The sequence below is a fragment of the Leguminivora glycinivorella genome, chromosome 6 (genome assembly GCF_023078275.1).
Source record: "Leguminivora glycinivorella isolate SPB_JAAS2020 chromosome 6, LegGlyc_1.1, whole genome shotgun sequence".
Taxonomy (NCBI): Eukaryota; Metazoa; Arthropoda; class Insecta; order Lepidoptera; family Tortricidae; genus Leguminivora; species Leguminivora glycinivorella.
This window is the reverse complement of record NC_062976.1, coordinates 16,338,257-16,358,669: the sequence shown is the minus strand read 5'-3', so window position 1 is coordinate 16,358,669 and position 20,413 is coordinate 16,338,257. Positions and strand designations below refer to the sequence as shown.

Sequence of the window (20,413 nt, the reverse complement as noted above, 5' to 3'; positions counted from 1 at the left end):
ACTCGTGATTGTAGCTATATGTTGGCGCAAAAATGATATGATCCCATTAGACAATACTTAAAGTGGATCATTTTGACATGGGAATTTAAATGTAACGTGTTGCATTTCTTTCTAGTAGAGATTGACCCGCTCTTCCATTTTATTTTATTCTTAAGCCTAGCTAATGTTCGTTTTTGCAGGGCGCGGGCGTGAGATGGCACGCGCGGGCATGCTGCACAGGGGAGGAAAAAATGGACCCGAGTGAGTACCTAATACCAACCCGCAGACAGCGAATCGATGTGCCTTGCATTTTGCGTAGATCGTGCCTGCTTTGCTATAACACTTCGAAGCTAAGCTTAAGCTTCACAACTGAGGGCCGACCGTGAAACGATCGATCTGAAAATATTTTACAAGAGTGATATAGAAATGTCGAGTTACACGTTACGCCCTCTGTTGCGCATTGTCACTTAAAAGTGTACCTAACTCTGGTCTTACGTAAAAATGATTTTGCATTTATCTGCTTCTAATAACGTGGAAAAAGGTGTTTCAATATTTAATTATATTTTTCATCGCATACATTTTAATATGCCTTTTTATAGTGCGCATCAGTTTTGGCCTAATATTTTATGCATTTTATATAGAACATTACTGCCGAGTACTTTCACTCACTGAATATGTCCTATCCTGTCGCTTGTGAATCAAATGCTTTCGATTTTGTGTTTTCTTGTCGCTGGCTGCATCATCGTACACCACATCACAACACATTGCCCGTGAATGAAAGATTTTACATACCTAAATAGAAATTGTACGTATCGGCATGTAACAGAATGTTCAGCAAAAATATTGCTCGTTTGGCACATCTGAAACGTTATTTTCAGCGTTCTTATTTACGGCTACCCCCGGTGTAAGTACCTTGTAAAGCTCTTTACAGAGTGTTTGATATAGACTATTCTAAACAAAAATATTAAGAATATTAGGATTAAAGAACCTGGTAAGGTGCACTAGGGTATTTCCGAATGATTTTTGCACTAGTTGATAAGGTGTATGTGTTTCCATGAACCAGTCAGTATAGCAAAGTTTTTAGACGGAAATAGTGAATAACACACTTACTAGATGGAATAGCCTAACAATGGATTACAGAATTTTTCATAAATAATGTAAGATTTTTAAAATACAAGCATTTCAAATCTAGTTTGTTTTTTCGTTGCAAAGGTGCAATTCCGAATTGGTTCGGGTAAATCCGAATACACTTGAAAACGAGTTTTATGTGTATGTCGCATAAGAAACATATTACTTTTTTGATTGAAATTACCCTCCCGGCTCTTTTTACTCGATTTAGCGTATAGGAGTACTTAAACATGTGTTTGTCAAGTTTTTATTTCGGATTTACCCGATCAGGAATCTGTGGTACTCAAACTTTAATGACACATTTATATCCACCATCAATAGTTTCCAAGGGGTCGCCTTATGATAATGTACCTACTTAATAAAAATCCACATATTAAAGGCTTAGTCTTTAACCTTTAAAAAAAACGCAAGTAATGCACATAAACTTAGGTGGAAGACCTCCTAGGCCTTTATCAATCCGGCATGTTGATGACACACGTGCTTCGTTGAAATTCACCGAACGGACCTGAAGGCAAATGTATTGTAATGTATATTTTAGAATCGTTATATCCGAATAACAAAAGAACTTAATTTTGTTTGTTTGAGAACCACTGGCTATTACTTTGAGAAAACAAGGTCGGGTAATTCCGGTACACTTTGTGACACGGAATTCCCCACTTCGGGTAAATCTGAAAATGTAATAAAGTTCAAGCTAGAATAGTTTAAGCCGATTTAAAATGGCTAAAAAACGAAAATCTCTCAAACACAAAAGCAGTTAATTCATTTACTCACTAAAGTACAGAGTTAGCGATGGTCGTCTAATTCCGAATGACAAAAATGCGGGAATTTTTCACTCGCTTACTAATCTGATGCGCCACAAGCGTAGTTTCGCCGCTAGTGTCTCGAGCCAACTTACGCTGGGAGGTAGATACTTGAACGTCATAGGGTGCGTTGCCAGAGCAAATTATGTAGCCGCAATTAGTAGATATTAGTAATTTTCGGAATATCCCGAATTTCGGAATTAGCCGAGTAAACCTTATGTGTTAATTTTTTTTTGTAAGTGTTTAATGAGGTAACCAATAAATCACTATGGGTTTCTGTTTATAAACTGACAATTATTCTGAATAATTAATTATACTTTGTATGTAATGTAATCAATTAGAGGTCGAAAATAGCAATTTGTAGGTATATCCAAATACGTAATTTCTCATAAGTAGGCGCAGATTCAAACGTTGAGGACGAAAGTGACATACAAAAAGTGTCTCTCACAAATTGTTAGCGCGGACGAGCCGCAGCCTACATGAGTTAGCACTTAACGTAATTGCCGCACAAATACAACTCTTGGTTAACGCCTTTTATGATTACATTTTTGTGGACTCCTGCGGCATGTAGCGTTATGAAGGCAGACGGGAAAAAAGACACTCTGGAATTGGATTATGCTCGTACACGATTTTTTATAAATTCCTTTCATAGCTTTGGATAGTAAAATGCTGAAGAATTTTAATTAAAGTTAGCATTATAACCATTAGCCGATGTTCTCAAATTTCAAAAGTGTAATAAGTTTTTACAAATTTTCACAAAGGTTATAAATAAGTGACGGTATCAGTTCAATGGAGGTAGAAAAGATATTTTTATACCTTCAAAGAACGTTAAAACACTGGCGCAATCAAGTATGCAGCTCAAACAACATCATCAACGCCTAAAAAAGATCATAAACGTGAGAAAAGAATGAAAATTCTCGCAGCGATCACACAATTGCCATTATCACGAAGTGCGGCGCTCCAAGGGCTCGAGCCGCCGGTCTCAGGTGCAGCCCTGATGGAGCAATTACTTATTTTAATATTTTTAATGCCGGTCTCCACGGTATCTTCTCGCCCCGTGATACAAATTCCATTATTACTCCCAGTCCCGAAATATATTTAAACAACTTTTTAAAACCTCACTCAGAGGTGCAACATTTGGGATAATACTTGAGTTTGAACATTCCAGAGAAAGTTTCAAGTGGACAGTAACAAGACAAAATGGTTATACAGCCCAAGTAAAGGACAGTTGCATGAATGTCCCAAGTCTAAGTTGGTACTAAAAGTGTTAAACTTGGCGATATATTCATGATCTTTTATTACGTCTGAAAACTTTACCTATGTTAAAGTTATAATATTGTGGCTTTATAGACATATTATATAGGTACCTTGTAGCCAGCTAGCAGCGGAGAAATTAAACGAAGGTTCTTCCATTAAACAATATAATATAAAAACTAATATATACAATAAAATGGGTACTATCTGTCAGTACGCGAGTAGGTATTTACAGGTAAAAGATCGTCACTGGCCTCAACGTTCCTTATGCTGGTCTTCGTCGAGCCGTATAACGTGGTCTGTCCGCGGGTGCCACTGCGCGAGTCGTATAGAAACCAGGCTGAAGATGTTCTAGCGCTGAGTAGTATAAGCAGCGACATTCAGCAAAGTTCTTCTTAAATTTTAAAGTAGAAGAAAGGGCTGCAACAATCGTGCGTGCTTAGATTTGCAGTCGGAACCTAGCCCAAGCCTTATTCGCTTTCGCGAAACAGTGACGTACAATAAGACTTGGATTAGGTTTCAACATTAAACGAATAAACTTAGAACTATTTACACATATTATACAATTATAAATACCTGCATAAGAGGCAGCCCAACACAAACACACTGTTTTTACAATAGCAGTATTTCACAAGTTTTAAATACAATTAAATATATAGCACTTGAAATGTATATTAGCCTTCCCCGGCAGAGAAAATTTTGTCCAAAAAAACAAAAGACGCGCGATATGGCCGTACTTTTTCTTCTTAGCGGCCAGTGCGTGCGGCGGCTGCAACATGCAGGTTTGCCATGTTACAACCTGTTGCAAAAATACGTTTGATAATATTGTCAAAGCGGACCCTAGGCTCTCATGCGCCGTGGCGAATGCCGGGATAACGCAAGGAGGAGGATGATGATTAATATTGCCATGCTAGTTCCGCGTGCTAGATGTTTGCAACAAACACCAAACACTTACCAAACACCACCGAATCACCCATCACAAACATCATGTCCCCGGGGTGGCGCGTTCGTCAGCGTCAGTTTGTCGAAAGCCTCTTTGATCTGTTCAAATAATCCAACACCGATGCCGATCACTAACAAACACAAAACAAAACATGAACAAAGCAGACAAACATTCATGTTAGTTGTTTGGTGAACAGCGTTTGCAATTGTTTGCCAAGCATGTTGACCCGGCATTACAATTTTATATACTAAATGCAAGCAATCTTCTAATATAGTTTATTATTATTTATCAATTTTATCATGCAAGTCATTGAAAGTAAGTACCCATGCCCTATTCAGCCAGAACAAATCAAGATCTTAACTACGCAAGTACACAGGGTATCTACCGATATCTTCTCCAATCTCCGTCGCTGTATTTGCGATTCCTTTCACGATTTATTTCAGGATCATTTTGAAGTCGTAATGAACCGACGAAGATTCGTATCTGGAATATCTTATTGCGGCATTTTATAATTCAAATTGATTGTGATTTTTTTCTAAAACATTCACCTTAATAAAATAAAATGTAACAGGTACCTTCTGTAGAAATTAAGTTGCTTCGTTCCGTCTTAAAATTATCTTGTTCGCATTTTTTATCAGAAAATCTTAGTTGGTTACATATGTACATAAACTGATTCCAAGTGAGGTAGGCAGAGCACATGAAACTGCTTTGGTTTCAGTACCTCTTAGCAATTAGGGGGTAGAAAGTAGATAAACGACTTCGTGATATTGCAGTGACGTTGAAAAATGAAATTGTTTATAAGTCTAAATCCCCTAATTGTATTTTTCATTTGCTGTGATGGCGTACTGAAATGTTTGTTTCATATTATAATAAAGATTTATTAGGAAAAACAAGTAGTACATGTAGGTACTTGTGAAATACTTATTATGAAATCATAAAGTATACAATTTAGAAAGTTCAAGAAAAGCTATAAATTATAGCAGATTAGCTAAGTAATATGAATATTAAATGAATTTAATTAAAGCAAGCATTAAGCTGCATGGAATACATTACGGAGCTGTCTGTTAGAGGGCGGTCTGCGAAGTTAGTTTAGCGAGTTTATGTATCAATGCTGCAAGTTCACCTCTCGGCGTCACTTACCAGCTACTAGAGAGAGCATTTGTGTTGAAGACTAGTCAAATCATACTTTTTCGCTTACCATTAGGACGAGATTTGATTACACAAGTAACCGTCCTTTATGGCAAGCGACAAAGTTGGTCTGTTTGCCTGAAGTTGGATCATTTAAGCAAGACGACTAGAACTATTTTTTTTTTATAGCAATTGACTATATTTCTTAAACTAATTCATTGCTTTGTAAACCGTACATTAATGTTGCAGTCCTGCTGCTTCCCCAACCTTTTGACTTTGTCACATAGGCACAGTGAGCTGCCAAATTGCATGTAATGTACTTAATTTTATTTTGTTTACACAGAGTTACAAGTTAAGTCTGCTTGTTTTCTTTTAGAAATTTGATAGGTACTATAGGGGTTTCAAGGGCGTCCCTAAACCGAGAGTAGATTAGTGAGTCGGGTAACGGGTTAATTGCAAGTCGATCTATATACTACAGATTGCGGTGTCTAAGGAAAGGTAATCTTTCACCGCTTCATTGTCTCACGTCATGGCCAACCCCGCCCCTCACCTGCACCGGACCAACTTTAAATTGTAACTGGTAGCTTTGCTTCCCACTCCACTAAACTTTATTTGTTTCTTACTTACTATTTCCAACTTCTGATGACAGTTTTCTGGAAAACCCACTTAAGAGCTCCTTTATTATTCTTGGCACCAACCTAAGGCCAGTTTGCTTTGTTTTGCACAGTTTTGTTGGACTGGCGCCGTGAACGGCATATCTATAAGCTGCTTTACTTTTGTAAATACTTATTTACTTCGTTTCAGAATTTTCTATCACCGCTCTTAATTACCTCGTCCACAGAGATAATGTATTTTTAATGAGATGAACCCTGATATTCTCTAATTTGTGTTAAATAACTATCTACTTCAGTGCCAGGAATCTTTACAAAACGGGATAAATCTGGCCTCGGCTATGATCGTAGCGCTACGAAAACATTTGCAGTGAATGTGTTAATACACCTTTTGTATTTCTGTCTATGAGAAAAATCCACTACTGCTCCTCGTAATGACTGAACATTTCTCTCGAGAGCGCTTGCTTAGGAGCAAAAGACTCATGAAAGGCTAAATAAGGATATACGGCGAGAATCATAGTGTCAATCGTCTGGGGAATGATGGAGAAATATTTTAATACGAAATGAAGGCGCCACGCTTCGAGGCCGTTCCGCATCACACAGGATGAACTAGATAGTACGTAAAGGTTAAACATATGCGAAGTACCTCCACGTTTTAATTCGTGTAAGCAAATTTTAGAATAAAACTGATGTGATTCGCAGTGATGGCGTTTCTGCCACTAGGTATGTGATGTGGAACGGTTGGCTTGACGTTTCACCGTTTAAATAGAGTAGGTATGCGCGGAAAGAGGAAAGTTAGAGAAGAAGTTCAGGAATCCTCTTTTTCGGAACAAACTTTACCTTTAATTTTACCTTTACGAATTGACAGCTCGAACTAACACTAAGTATTTACAGTAGATACCGATTTATTTGCCTAACGAAACTCATTTTCGTCATGCCATCTTTTCAATCTATTGATGGCAGTCCTGAATAGTGGTTGAGTTAAATAATCTGTGTACTGCGCGCGGTATTGTTGTGACGTCTTGCAATTGAAAGAATGGGGACGTGTAATGTTCCTCGGGGAGCGCGATATTTGATTTGCCAGCCGTGATCAGACGTCACAAGGCCTTCCACTGATCTAATTATGGCACATAACTAACTTAATTCCTTGTTTATGCAACAGGATATGCAAGACAGGGGCTTAAATTCACTTAAACATACATGACATATTGATCAACTAGTATTATACAAGAAATGAGTTAGATTGTACCTTATGATGATTTGGTGTTACCAAAATAAGTTTCAGTATAATTCATTCAGTTGTTAATCGAGGTATCTTAGGCAACAAAAGCCTTAGCATAATAGCTTTACCATGAATCACTGACAGTAAAAAAACAAAAATTATTAAAATATAGTGAAATAAAGTGAGTTAAAAAATACAGTGAAAAATATTTTCTAGTTTTTTCAGTTTTAAATATTTTTGAGTTTTGTCCATGTAGTTCAATTTTCCCTCGCCGTATTGTTCTTGATACATTTTATAGCTTTTGTTCAGTGTCCATGTTTGAAGTCGTCATTGTTCGCCACAATGCCTGGACATTCTATACCAGACCTGCCCCGAACGTCATCAAACATTTGCAACCTTTCAAATAGTATATGGGGCTACTCTTTGCGGCTTTAAAATATGCTTCGCGGGATATATTGGAGAAAGGTCGATACGAACAACACAATGAGTACCTAAAGGTGTTTTATGTTAGCACCGAGGATGTGTTATACAAAGAGCTCCAAGTACCAATCGAGCGGCGGGTATTGTAAGGCCATTATTTACGAGCGGCCGTGGCCGTCATAAATCTGTATCTTGCTTTTACGCGGTAAGGAAATAGCTCATAACTCTGATTGGCCTCTTCGTATGGGATCACCTTTGCCACCACACGTCGCCGAGTTTATGCATACAATCCTAACAAAGAACGATTGAAAGCATAAACACAATAAAGTATATCGATAAAGGATCTTTTATGTTAAAACAAAACATCCTTTATGCTAATGCACTAATGAATTGCTGGCTATTATTGTAGGAGAGAATAATTTAGCTCCATTTAAGCCGCTCACCTAAAAGGTCGTTTAGGTCGTTATAAGAAGAAGGGATGTACATCTTACTACACTACATAGGAACTTTAAATTATATATAGCAGGGAAGTTAAATTAAGCAGTTTTATTCGTTAATTGTAACATTCTTTTTTATGCTTGTTTGATAAAAACTTCTTAAAATTAAATTGTATAACACGCAATAGTCGACTTGATTCTTACTTTATTATACCTACTTTATTCTCAAACAAAAACGTGACTTTGGTACTGACATAAATTTATCCCATCTATATCGTAGCTAGACCTAATATCCAATGTATAATTTGAATATGAGTCGTACATTACAGATTCAATACGAAATGTAACGACTTCCAGGCAGCGTGCGTAACCGAATACACAAACGCTCGTAGATATCTATCTCTATCGCTCTTGCATATTGATGCGACAGAGCCAGACTACCTTTCGCGGCGCGTTTTCGTAGAAATGCCATTTCGTTTCGCGTCGCTAGTAGAAATCTATCGCGCCATTGGCGCGACAGAGCCAGCGGCGTATCGCTTTCGTTTGGCGTCGGAGAAATGCCATTCGGCTACGGGACCAGATATAATAAGTATTTCATTAACTAGGTAGGTACCTACCTATGTACCTATATTCTTACTGAATCGATGCGCCGCCGTGTAACCTCGTTGCGCAGCGGAAGTAGCTACTTAGCCATAAATTAAAAGTGGGTCTGTCATATTTATCTTAAAGAAACCCCAGCTGAGGCAACTCTTGTCGGTTGTTTAGAAGTGGGTCAGTGTCCCGTAAAAGTTTCCGCGAGTGTGGTCCGCCAGTCCCATTACCGCGGCCGATCAAAGCGCCGCTCTTCGCCGGAGGACCCTACATGCGATGGCTCTCTGAAAATCATGCGTTTGTTTTTATTCACTTATATTTTATGTCATAAATGTATTTTGCGATGCGTTAACCAGTCATATAAATATCTAGTTTCTTATAACACTAAGGGCCGTTTGCATCAAACCGTCTGTAACAGTTAAAGCAGTCGTTAAATTTTATTGTATGGGAAGTTCCATAGACGTCTGCTGTGTGACGATGATGTGTCTGTCAAATGTGGTTGATACAACTGGCCCTTAGGCTCATAAACAAGCCTGGATCACTTGGTTGCATGCGTAAACCGAACACTAATTAGTCGTATGATAGATATAGACGCTTGAATTTTAGAAGTGTTTTGTAACCGCCAAAAGCGATTTACCATATTAAATATATATATATTTAAAAAATGTACTTTTACTTAGTGTTCCTCTACAACTTTATGTGTTCAACTTCGTGTTACGTAGATACTCGTACCTACTAGGTTTATTAGTTTAGTTTCACGCCATCCATCTCCTCCGTCACGAAAACTCCTAGACTAGACGATAGTAACAATGTTCCGACGCACTAAACTAAATTGATACAGGCAGGCGTCCATAGAACACCCTCGAAGGCCTTTAAAAGTGTACGGGTGGGTGGCAGGTTTCGAGTGGGCGCACTCCCATGAATGAAATGACACCGCTGATTGACTGGGGGCTGAGTGGGTCGGGCCCTAGGTCTAAAATTACCCATGCAGTCTGGCAGATGTCTAACTTTGTATTTTACACGTGGAACGCTAATTTTAATGTGGCATCCATTTTGGTAGTAGTGTGTTTATTTTAACCTATAGGTATAATAAATTAGAAGTGCTGCAACGCACAAGGCGTTTGAATTGTTTGATATCAGATGCGTATTTAATTGAGCAATTGTGCGCAATATGCTGCATGCAGAAATATAAAATCTGTCGTTAGTTATGTACAGGAATATCGCAGCATCCATACAGGAACTCCTTATAATAGCTGTAGTAATTTGTTTAAAAGTGCATTTTCACATTATCCGATCCGATATCGGATGTCGGACCGATATCTCATACATTACAGGCGCCATCTTGGATTTTTTCTATTGAAATCCTTCCGACATCCGATATCGGATCGGATAATGTGAAAACGCACTAAGGTTCATGGGTCGTATAAGTAAATATAAGATAGTAGGCATATATCTCTTCCATATCTTCTTACAACGATGCATGTTGTAGTACGCTGCGCGAGCGTGGAGAGCGGCAAGCCGCGCCGTTGCATAATTATAGCAGTGTTTGCTCCCTATTAACATCAGCGTATCCAGTTTCAATCAGTTTTTCACCATTATAATCAAGCACAGCACATGAAAGCCGTTTCAATCCGATCGAGCTCTCGTAATTGCCAAATTGATAGTTGGTACCAACAGCGTATGAAATATTCGTATTTTGTACCTTGTAAGTACCTACCAGGTGGTTTTACCTGGCTACCAGGTGGGTGGTTACTTAAATTACAGTGCACACTTAATGGATTTTTGCGGTAATAATTATTTGAGTACAGTCAAACCAATTGGACCCCTAGACCACTCTACAACCATGTCAAAATGACAAGCAGTAAGAGATTTCTCAATCTAATTTAAGGTTCCAATTGGTTGACTGTAAGTACCTGCAATTATGTACGTTGACGAATTATGTCTAAATCTTTTTGATACTCTTAAAGCTCATGTTAAATCTGAACACTTGCTACAAGATGTCAAGACAAGATTAGCTTGAAACGAACAGATGCGAAGCAATTTCTACATCCTACTAATCGTGCAAATCTATCCAATCTCGTATGGATCTGTAAATTCATCAAACATAATTTCCGGAAAATGTTCCTAGCGGAACCGGAATTTTGCAAGGCAGTCCATAAATTCGACTTTAGCAATTCAGGAATTCCTGACAATTAACATGGATTGATAATTTACAGCCACATGTGGCTATTTTCATATTTGATAACCAATCAATGTCTTGTTCATAATTTGTGTTGAATATCTATGAAACGCAGCGAAGTGCGTCCAAATAAGAAATATGATTGTGCTTATTTTCTTACAGCGATTGTACTTTTCTCACCGTGTGTACCGTGCCCACTTGAATCTGTAAGCATCGCGCAGCTTTCACGCCATTCGCCATTGCAGCACTCGAGATCGATGTAAAAGCGTCATCGCTTTTCTTTTATACACGACGCCAGCACCAACGTGTGCATATTTCCATTTCTGCGGCCCGTGTAGCGGGGGCTAGGGGCTAGTCGAGAAAACACCGAGAACCGTACCGCACTGATTGGCATTTATTGAACTGGAAATAAAAAAAACATTGCGATTCAACAGAAACCAATTGTCGTCCAATGTGTGTCCACAGGCATATATGGATTGAGCTAGTCAAACAAGGAAATTGGGCCATGCACCGTTATGCAATCGTACTCGGAATGGCCTGACAACAATACAATACAGTATTCATTATACAAACACTAGCTGTATTGGATTTGTTATCGATACCCGCGGCTAATACTAGTTGGATGGAGAGTTTGATACTGACCAGTGTTGCGGTTTCATTTTCATGTTAATTATTAATGGATGCTGATGCTATTTATAAAATGGGCATTAGGTATTTGAACAGTTGATGTTGACCAATGATTTAAACAACACATGGTGGCATCGGTCAATTGATATTGACAGAATTAGCATTTTTCCTGTTGACATCTTTTGATGGTTATCCTTTGATCATTTAAGTAAAATATGTTATCAAATTCAACCATGACTACTCGTAAATAAAAACAAAAAACGGTTACAGAAAGGCCCATAATTCTTATAACTACGTGGTTATTCTTTATAAGTTTTTGTGCAAAAATCCAACATACTTAGTCCCTCGAGAAAGGACATCACAAATTGTCGCTTCCCGAGAAATAAAAGCACCCCAACAAAATGTACCCAAGCAATTCTGCAATAAAAGAAAATAATGCGCGCCTCGGGCCCGTCCAACAATTTGCTTAGGATTCAATATTGCGCCTTGACCGCTACACTACCGAAGAATAGACAGAGTATAGATATAGAGGAATGAAAAGCCAAATTAAAATCACTGTTCACTACACTTCTGAACTTAAAGAAATAAAAACCGTTATTTTATCGCTACATTCCGTTTGGTTTAGTTAGACTGTAAGTAAATATATTAGTTACGAAATTATTTATCGATGTATAAGTCATATTACTCATATTTATAGAGAAGATTAAGCAATGGATATAAACATTATCACATCACAGAAAATCCCATTCGAAACGACGGGATTGCAAAAGAAAATTGTATTTGCATGTCACGGAAAAGGGCAATAAAAACGTGAGTATTCTCATCCTGATGGGCCTTTCGATTTGCTTAGGATCTGAGATGGGCGCTCTCTTCAACAGGCTGTCCTTATTCTTTGGAGACTTTTCAATGGGTTCAATATTTACAGGAAGTAAACAGACAAAGAAATACATTTGTACTTACTTTATGTAACATCAGCGATTCAGTTTAAAAAAAACTTTGAGCTTTAACCTGCATTCTGAAAACATTTTACATACATAAGTAACAATAATGCTTTATCAATAAGTCATGTAAAAGTTACTTATAAATACTACGATTAATTCCGTAAATCAAAATACTATGTTAAAAGATTACATTACAGTCATAAACCTATAAAAACTGTCGTATATTATACCCATGTCTCAATAAAATTTTACCCCAAAGTGTTCGGCTAATCCGCGTAATAACTTGAGACCACGCCCGGCATATTTTAGGGCGTGCTTTGATTTGCGGCCACTTCCTTAATCACAAAAAGTGTTGTAATGCATATAGATAAGGTGAATCCCGACCTAAAAGCTTTCCATGGTTAACTCTGGAGTACGTGTATACCATACATTAGGATAGTGGATACAGTTTATGCAAGAAACGAGCTTGATATACGACACGATATTTTATTATTTTAATAAGTTCAGACATTTGCCAAAAGAGCTGATTGAAATGACTTTAATTTAAAATAAAACTGTTTAGAACAGAATAGAATTCATTTAGACGATTGAACAAAGAAAACTCAACTAAGTAAAAACATGTAAATCATCACTGAAAAGGTTTTGACTCAGCTTGGTGAACGTGACATAGCGCACACGGCGTTTCTGCTATGACAACAACTTTAATTCAAAGATAACCGTTTGATGCTTGCACATGCACAAGTAAGTCACTATATTTTAGTAGTACAATCACCTGTCACATGCAATAACATGTCACGATCTTATTTGTAGAGCCATAAGCAATTATACATTCAGTGCCATAAGTGAGCCATGACAGCGTGTCACATCTTATTACAGGCTTCATAGAGTAACATGTCATTGCAGGTGACTGTACCTGCAATCGTCTATCTTAAATCTGATTCTATTAAGTCTATGAACATTATTATAGATAATTTAACGGCTAGTAATCAAATATTACTGTAAACAAAAAATGGTTTAAAATTTCATTCAAAAAATCTAAGCAGTTCTAGTTGCATAAGAAGAATTTCAGAGTGGAATCAAATGGCTGCACGTTTTTCATTACCGGTACTCCCAATCAGTCGTAAAACCTCTTACCCGTTTATAGTACATTGTGCAACAAGGGGAGGAAGTTGAATATTACTAACGAGAGTAAATTAAATCGCGACGGCTTGCCGGAGCGATTTAAAGACTCGAGTTAGTAATATTCATACTCCCCGAGTTACACACAATGTTTTTCATCACACTCGCAATGTAAAAAATATGTAAATAGATGTAAAAAAGTTAAGTACGGTACAAGAAATTTCATTATTCCCTTGGGAGAACGATTTTTCTATAACTCACGCTCTGCCTGCGTGGAATAGCACATTTAAAGTGCGTGTGTGATGAAAAATTAGTTTAGTGAACGACCTGCGCCGGGGTAGCGATTGGCACGTTACCGATTATCCCAGTTTATGTTCTAAATAAGAGGCCCATGGCAAGTATGCTTTGATGGTAAACTATTTTATTGGATCGAGGGAAACTTTTGGTACTTATTCACTTTGTTTGATGTACCTATCTGTAGTCATTAATTTAAACAAACGAGGACTGATAACTTAATTTCCTTTTTGCTAGTTAGGATTACGTTGACGGCTCTTTAAAAACTATTTAATACCAATACTTATTGTCGACGAGCATTCGAGTTTCCGAAACCTGACGTACAACAAATGGCGAGACATATAGGTACAGATATAGTGAAAAAAAGAGTTTCCGTCGTATTTTTCCGGAAACGTTCGTAATTGTCATGCTATTTCAAACAGTGTCAGTACGTCTTGTACTGAGACTGACTGAAATAGCATGGCACGTTCGTACTTACACTTCCGTAAAAATACGAAGGAAACTCTTTTTTTTTCACTACATCTGTAATCGAAGTGGTGCTCTGGCGTCCTTGATACTTCATATGTGATGTCAAGAGCTGTCATAAAAAGATCCGCAGCCTAGTTATTACAGTGAAGCGTTTATCGCCGCCGATAAAAATCACGCGTACGTAGGCAGGTCCCACCGTCTGGTCTAGCCCCCTCGTCCCGCCAATTTCCATAATGGACAGCCGCTGGCTTTTCGCTGACCGGCTGTTATTATACCATGGCTACCTGCAAAACCCATTGTAAGCCTACACGGGATAAAATGATTTGGTAAACGCCGCCAAACGGCTATTGTGATAAATTGAAAAGATATTTCCATATTGCAAATGAGTTTTAAAACGTCATGATGGAATATAAATTACATAATCGATTTTCCATATCTCGTGTGAGTAATTTTAGTCACGGTGAAATATTCTGAAACAAATTCACGCAGTTTAAGTAAGCTTTGTTTGTATGTACCTATGTTAATTTCCTACTAGTGAGAAGTAAATTGGGATGAATAAACACTAGTTTTAAAATTGTTCCCTATAACATTTGTAAGACATGTAATCGATTGGCAATGCCTATCGGAGTGCCATGTGTACCTTGATTTTTATGGTAACAACTGGGTGGCTAGCCGAATGGCACAATCGCTCACGAAACGCTCACGAAACGAAGCGCTAGTAGATATCTATCTCTATCGCGCTTGCGTATTGGCGCGACAGAGCCAGCGGCGTATCGCTTTCGTTTGGCGTCGGAGAAATGCCATTCGGCTACGGGGCCTGTACATGTACCAGTTTTATTATAATGCTGAAAAAAAAAACATTTGTTTTTTTTTCTATTTGCAACCCTAATTATTACTTTAAGACATATCTTATGGTCAATTAATAGTACATTACTACAGAGGCCGGGACAAAGGGGGTTGCCGGCCGAAGACATATAGACGGATAGGTCTGAGGCGGGCAACCCCATTTCCCGCCGAGGTATGTATAGTGCTTTTCTCAAACATGGTATGAAATAAATAAAGTCTACTGAAAATAGTAACTTTGGATGGCTGTATCTCCTAAACGGTGCGTCATAGCGCAAAAATAATCGAATTTTCGTTCCCCTTTGATTCCCTGTATACGCTTATAAAAAAACAAAAAGTTAAAAAAAATTCAAAAAAAAAACGCAAAAATTTTTTTTTGTATAAAAAAAAAAATTAAAAATTTAAACTGTTTATTTCTATAAATAATTACAAATAACATGTTTTTTCTTAACTACTAATCTTAACTAATAAAGATTTTTTGAGTTAAGGAGTCCTATCTATTATGGCTAAGTAATTATACTAATGATTGCATGCATTTTTACATATTTATTTGAGGGTTAAGTATTCAATTAATTGGCGTCGTTAGACTGCCTTATCTTAAACAAATATTTCTTTACAATATTTCTTACCTGCTTATTCGTTCGTCCCTCCAACGAATTAATTAGTTCGTTTGAAAATATATTCAAAATATGCGGTAGCATACACTTCCCTAACCTTTGCCCGTACACATTGTTACTATGAAAACGCACCCAAAATCAAATATTGTCTAGGGCCCGTACCAGTTGCAGTTGACAAGTCTATAAAGCCCCTTATAGTTTTTTTTTAATTGGCTAAATACCTGGATGTTATGTCACAATTATCTGTGTTTGGAAATTAAAAAAGAAGACTTTGCCGGCCTTGGCCTGCAAGGTTTGTATGAAATTCCATTATCTATAAATCGTCCTAGCCGCACCTGCAACGTCATACTTCGCTGCCAATTATAAGGCACATAACATCAATATTTCATACCATGTTTGAGCAAAATATGTTTGCCTTAAGATAAGTTGAGTCAACACTGACAATTCTTGACATTTGAGTAATAGTACATTACATCAGAGGCCGGGAAAATGAGGATTTCCGGCCAAGTGGGTATTTACGGCCGAGCGAGCGTGCGAGCGAGGCCGGATAGAGATACGAGGCCGGGAATCTGTTTTCACGCCGAGGCATGTATAGTGCTTTTCTCAAACATACAATGAAATAAAAAAAATGCTCTAAAGGACAATATTTTATTTATTAAGTGACAAAATACAAATACAAAAAAAGTTACCAGATGCAAAAATTAAAAAAGAAAGGCCTACTGACAGCCTTAAAAAAGTTACTTTGCAGGCCTAAAAAATAATATGAAATCCCTTTACAGTCCTCTCGAGTTGTTGCGCCCAAAAAGCGACACTTCCCAGCCCATTTTAAGGAACGTAAAGACAATATTTCATTGCATGTTTGAGAAAAGTAAATGTTCAATGATCTAGTAATGAGTGTCTAAACCTCTAAACACAGTGATCGGTAGAGCGGCGAGGCGGCGGCGGCGGCGTGCATACAGCGGGCGCTCGAAAGTGAAGGTGCCGCCCACGCCTCCCCCGGCCGCAGACGGCAGGGAAAGTACTCCTACCGCGATATTGATATTATTATCTTTGATGTGTAACGGGGAGGTTTTTGCAACGGGTGTTTTGCTGACGAAAATGTACGGTTTTTGTGCAACAAATTGTCAAGTTGGGTATATCCCGTGTTGGCAATGAAGCGTGAATTCTAACTGTAATTATCAAATGATATATATTGCCCTATATAGGTTTGATTACTAACGCTAAAATATAAAACCAATTGTATTATGAACCTTTATAAAGATAAGTATCAAGTAATAAAACTAAGTATATCAGAGCCTCATAAAATAGTGGCATTGCAGATATCGCCATGGTGTTGATACAGCCACCGAAACTTTAGCAGACAATTGACGAGCCAAAGATAATGTTTAGCTGTGCCCGGACGAAAATAACAAACAGTTTCCGCAAGAGGTTCCTTTTTCCTGTTGTTCGGAACAAACATTGAACTACGTGACTGTACGTAAAATCGTCAAGGGAAAAATAATTTTCCTCGAGATTAATTTTAGAGTTGAGTAAACACCAAGTTCACTCATACTTAAATGAAATATTTTTAGTACGTGGCTCGTTTTAAGTAACTTACGCACGTAAGTGCACCCACGGGCGGCGTAATTTCAGCTCTCGCACTAACGAGCCGCACTCGCGGGCCTCTCGTGCTGCAAACGAGCTGATTTCCTGACTCCTGCCATTCCTGGAGCATTGTTTAGATGCATGCGACATTATCATTCATGCGAGCTAAAATTCTCGCGCTCCCCCACAACGCTTTGTTGTCTCGGAATCCTGCGATGCTGTTACTTTTGATGTTTATCCGCTATCTAGCTAAATTTAAATAAATCACAACACAGTAAAGCTGAAGCTGGAAACATTATTAGTATCATGAATATGTCTGGCGAGATTTTAATGGCACCGGCGGGGAAGGCTGTGTTGACCGTCTGATAGAGATATTTAAAGAGCGTTTATACCGGGCAAGGTCCTCGCGGGGGTAGTGATGTGAGTAAACAGCGTCTGGCGCTGCTAGCTAATTACTAGGGGGCGCGACGGAGCGGCGTGCTCCTCAATGGGCGCTCGCACTCCGCCACACATGCCAACTTGATGGAAAAGTCACTACATACGATGACATGCACACATTTATACTTTCCACTTGCCTACTCCTTTATGAGCACAATAGAAAAGGCAGGGTTCCGTGCGCAAATAAAACAATTCAGCTAATTTAAATACATTTTGGAAAGGTGCGTGAGTGAAATGTGACAGCGTCTGACTTATTAATTTTATTTCATGACAAGCTGTAAAATAGAAAGATCGTAGCGCTACTTTTTATTAGCACCTGGCCGTCAAAGCAAGTGTGATTAATCTAATTTATCCGTTTGAAGCCGGTAATTACACCGCCGAGATGTAGGGGGAGCCATTCTTTCTGCTGCTTAATGTCCTGTAACCCCCGAAGGCTGTCGTCGTCACTCGCCTTAATAATTTACAACACATTAATTTCTACGTTTAGTGCTTTGCGTTTCCTAGAGAATTGCATTTAATGCTTTCTGAAACATTTGAAACTCATCGAATCTGTGTTAACAGCTTTAATGACGTCAAACCTTTTTAGGGTTCCGTACCAAAAAGGTACAACAGGAACCCTTATGGTGCGACTCTGTCCGTCTGTCTGTCCGTCTGTCACATTCCTAAATATCTCGAGAACTACTAATGCTATCAACTTGAAATTTGGAATAGTTGTGAACATTGTGAACCTCTACAAATAGAAGGTATAATTTTTTTAAATTTATTAATTTTAATTGTAGAAAATGGCCAAAATGAAAGGGGGGCAAACTATAAATTTCAAGTTACTAGGTCAAGTGGGGTATCGTTAGAAAGAGCTCAAATTGAACGTAAATAAACTATTTTTTATAATTTTTTTGTTGTGGAAAAAAAAAGAATTTTGAAGGAAAATTAAAAAAAAAATACCGTTCCCCCCCCTTATCTCCGAAGTTTACCAACGAAAAATTATGAAAATTTTAGGAAACATTGGTTTTATGCTAAATATTACAGGAAAAATATAATCGTGTTTGTATCTTGAAAACTTTTTTTTTAATTCACAAAAAACTTTTCAGATTTTTACTTTTAATTTACCCACCTTTTCGGATGTATATAGTACTTCAAATTAATACGAGATGTTACGTAAATCATCTTCTTTCCGATAAAGTAAAAATTGTTTAAATCGGTTAACATTATAAAGAATAATCCCTGAAAAACCAACATACTATGGTCGCGGAAATTAGTTAGCGAATTCACCGAGAGATGGCGCTATACACAATAATGATCATTAGTACCTATACTTTTGTCTTCTAGTCAAGTCGTTAGAGTTATGTGAAAACATGAGATTATTTTAACTGGGGAGTTTGAAAGTTTGTACGGAACCCTCGGTGGGCGAGTCCGACTCGCACTTGACCGGTTTTTTTTAAATCTCGAGCACTTGCTTATTTTATTGTTAAGTTTATCATATTACCTCTAGAATGCATCTATAGAAATATCACGGGTCACGGTATCGATTCGCTTTCGTTTTACGTTGGTTTTAATTAAAACTAATTACAGAGGCTAAGCGGTCCGATGGTCCCGCTCGAATTTTGGGTCCGCGGTGACTGGGGGAGAATATTGGCACCCGCCTTTCCCCTTTCTTACCCTCTGCACGCAGATAATTAACTGCAGATAGGTACACATTGCGTTGCGCGGGGACACAAGTTCAAATTTTATCCACAGCAGTAATTTAAAGAGCGACGAGTGTCGGGGCGTTTGGAGTGCGCCGCTACACCGATGGGGTTGGGACGATTTGTAGGGTGGCTAGGTAAACGACCGTGATTATATTGATTCCATGAACATCTCTCTCGTCGACCCCTTTTTTTGATTTACGAGTGATTCCTCGTGTTTTTAGAAGAGCCTAATATTTTGTACTGATACAACAAAAAGCCCCACTTCCTATGCAAATACGTAGGCAGGATAGGTGAACTTCAATAAAGATACCCCGACACTAAGCGACTACCTTCCTCCTCGCATTCAAACGATCGCATCAGAATAATCTCTTTTGATATGTTACCCTATGGCGCTCGATTTACATATTTATGCCATTAGGAGGTTATAATAAGTTGTATCAAATGAAAAAGACCGGAGCTGTGGTGTCTGGGGCTGGTGCATTGTTTGCGGAATTAGCGCGAGCGCGAGACTCGCGCGCCCCGCTGCCGCACCGCTGCCGCCGCACCCGCCGCCGCCGCCAGACGTATAAATCACGCGCTAATGCTGCCGCATCCGGCGCGTCTCCGCCAGCACAGCACGCTGCCATCGGGACCATCGCAGATCGATTTCGACGCCTAACTCAAACATTGGAACCAGGCTATTCAAACAAAAGCAAACCTAACACTGCTACTCAATTACTAAAGTTTTAACTACATTTCACCTAAGAGTTTTGAATGATTCACGGTTATTTTCATTAGACTTAATATTGACCGGGATAATAGTTATTTGTTATACAAGGGGGCAAAGTTGTATTTTAACGCCGAGTGTGGAATTTAAAAACGAGCAAGTGAAAGGATTCTATAGTTGAACCACGAGCGAAGCGAGTGGTTCGAGAATAGAATCCTGAACTTGCGAGTTTTTTAACACACGAGAAGTAAAATACATTTGCACCCGAGTGTAACACAAAAATTTTCCCCTCACTATAGCGAGGAAACTACAACGCAAAAAATGCGTTTATCACTGCTTCCAGTAGTTCCACAGGTGGAAAATCATCTTTATTACTAGATTCACCTACTTTTATCAATT

At 38.3% G+C, this 20,413-nt stretch overlaps 1 protein-coding gene across 2 annotated transcripts in view; it reads left to right on the top strand.

The window, feature by feature from the left end:
- Positions 1 to 20,413, top strand: part of LOC125227181 — a 210,042-nt gene that overhangs the window by 117,556 nt on the left and 72,073 nt on the right. For both annotated transcript variants that reach the window (XM_048131418.1, XM_048131417.1), the window contains one exon: positions 180 to 240. In XM_048131418.1, coding sequence (XP_047987375.1) covers positions 194 to 240 — 47 coding nt within the window. In that variant the 5' untranslated portion in view covers positions 180 to 193. The remainder of the gene's footprint in view (positions 1 to 179; positions 241 to 20,413) is intronic.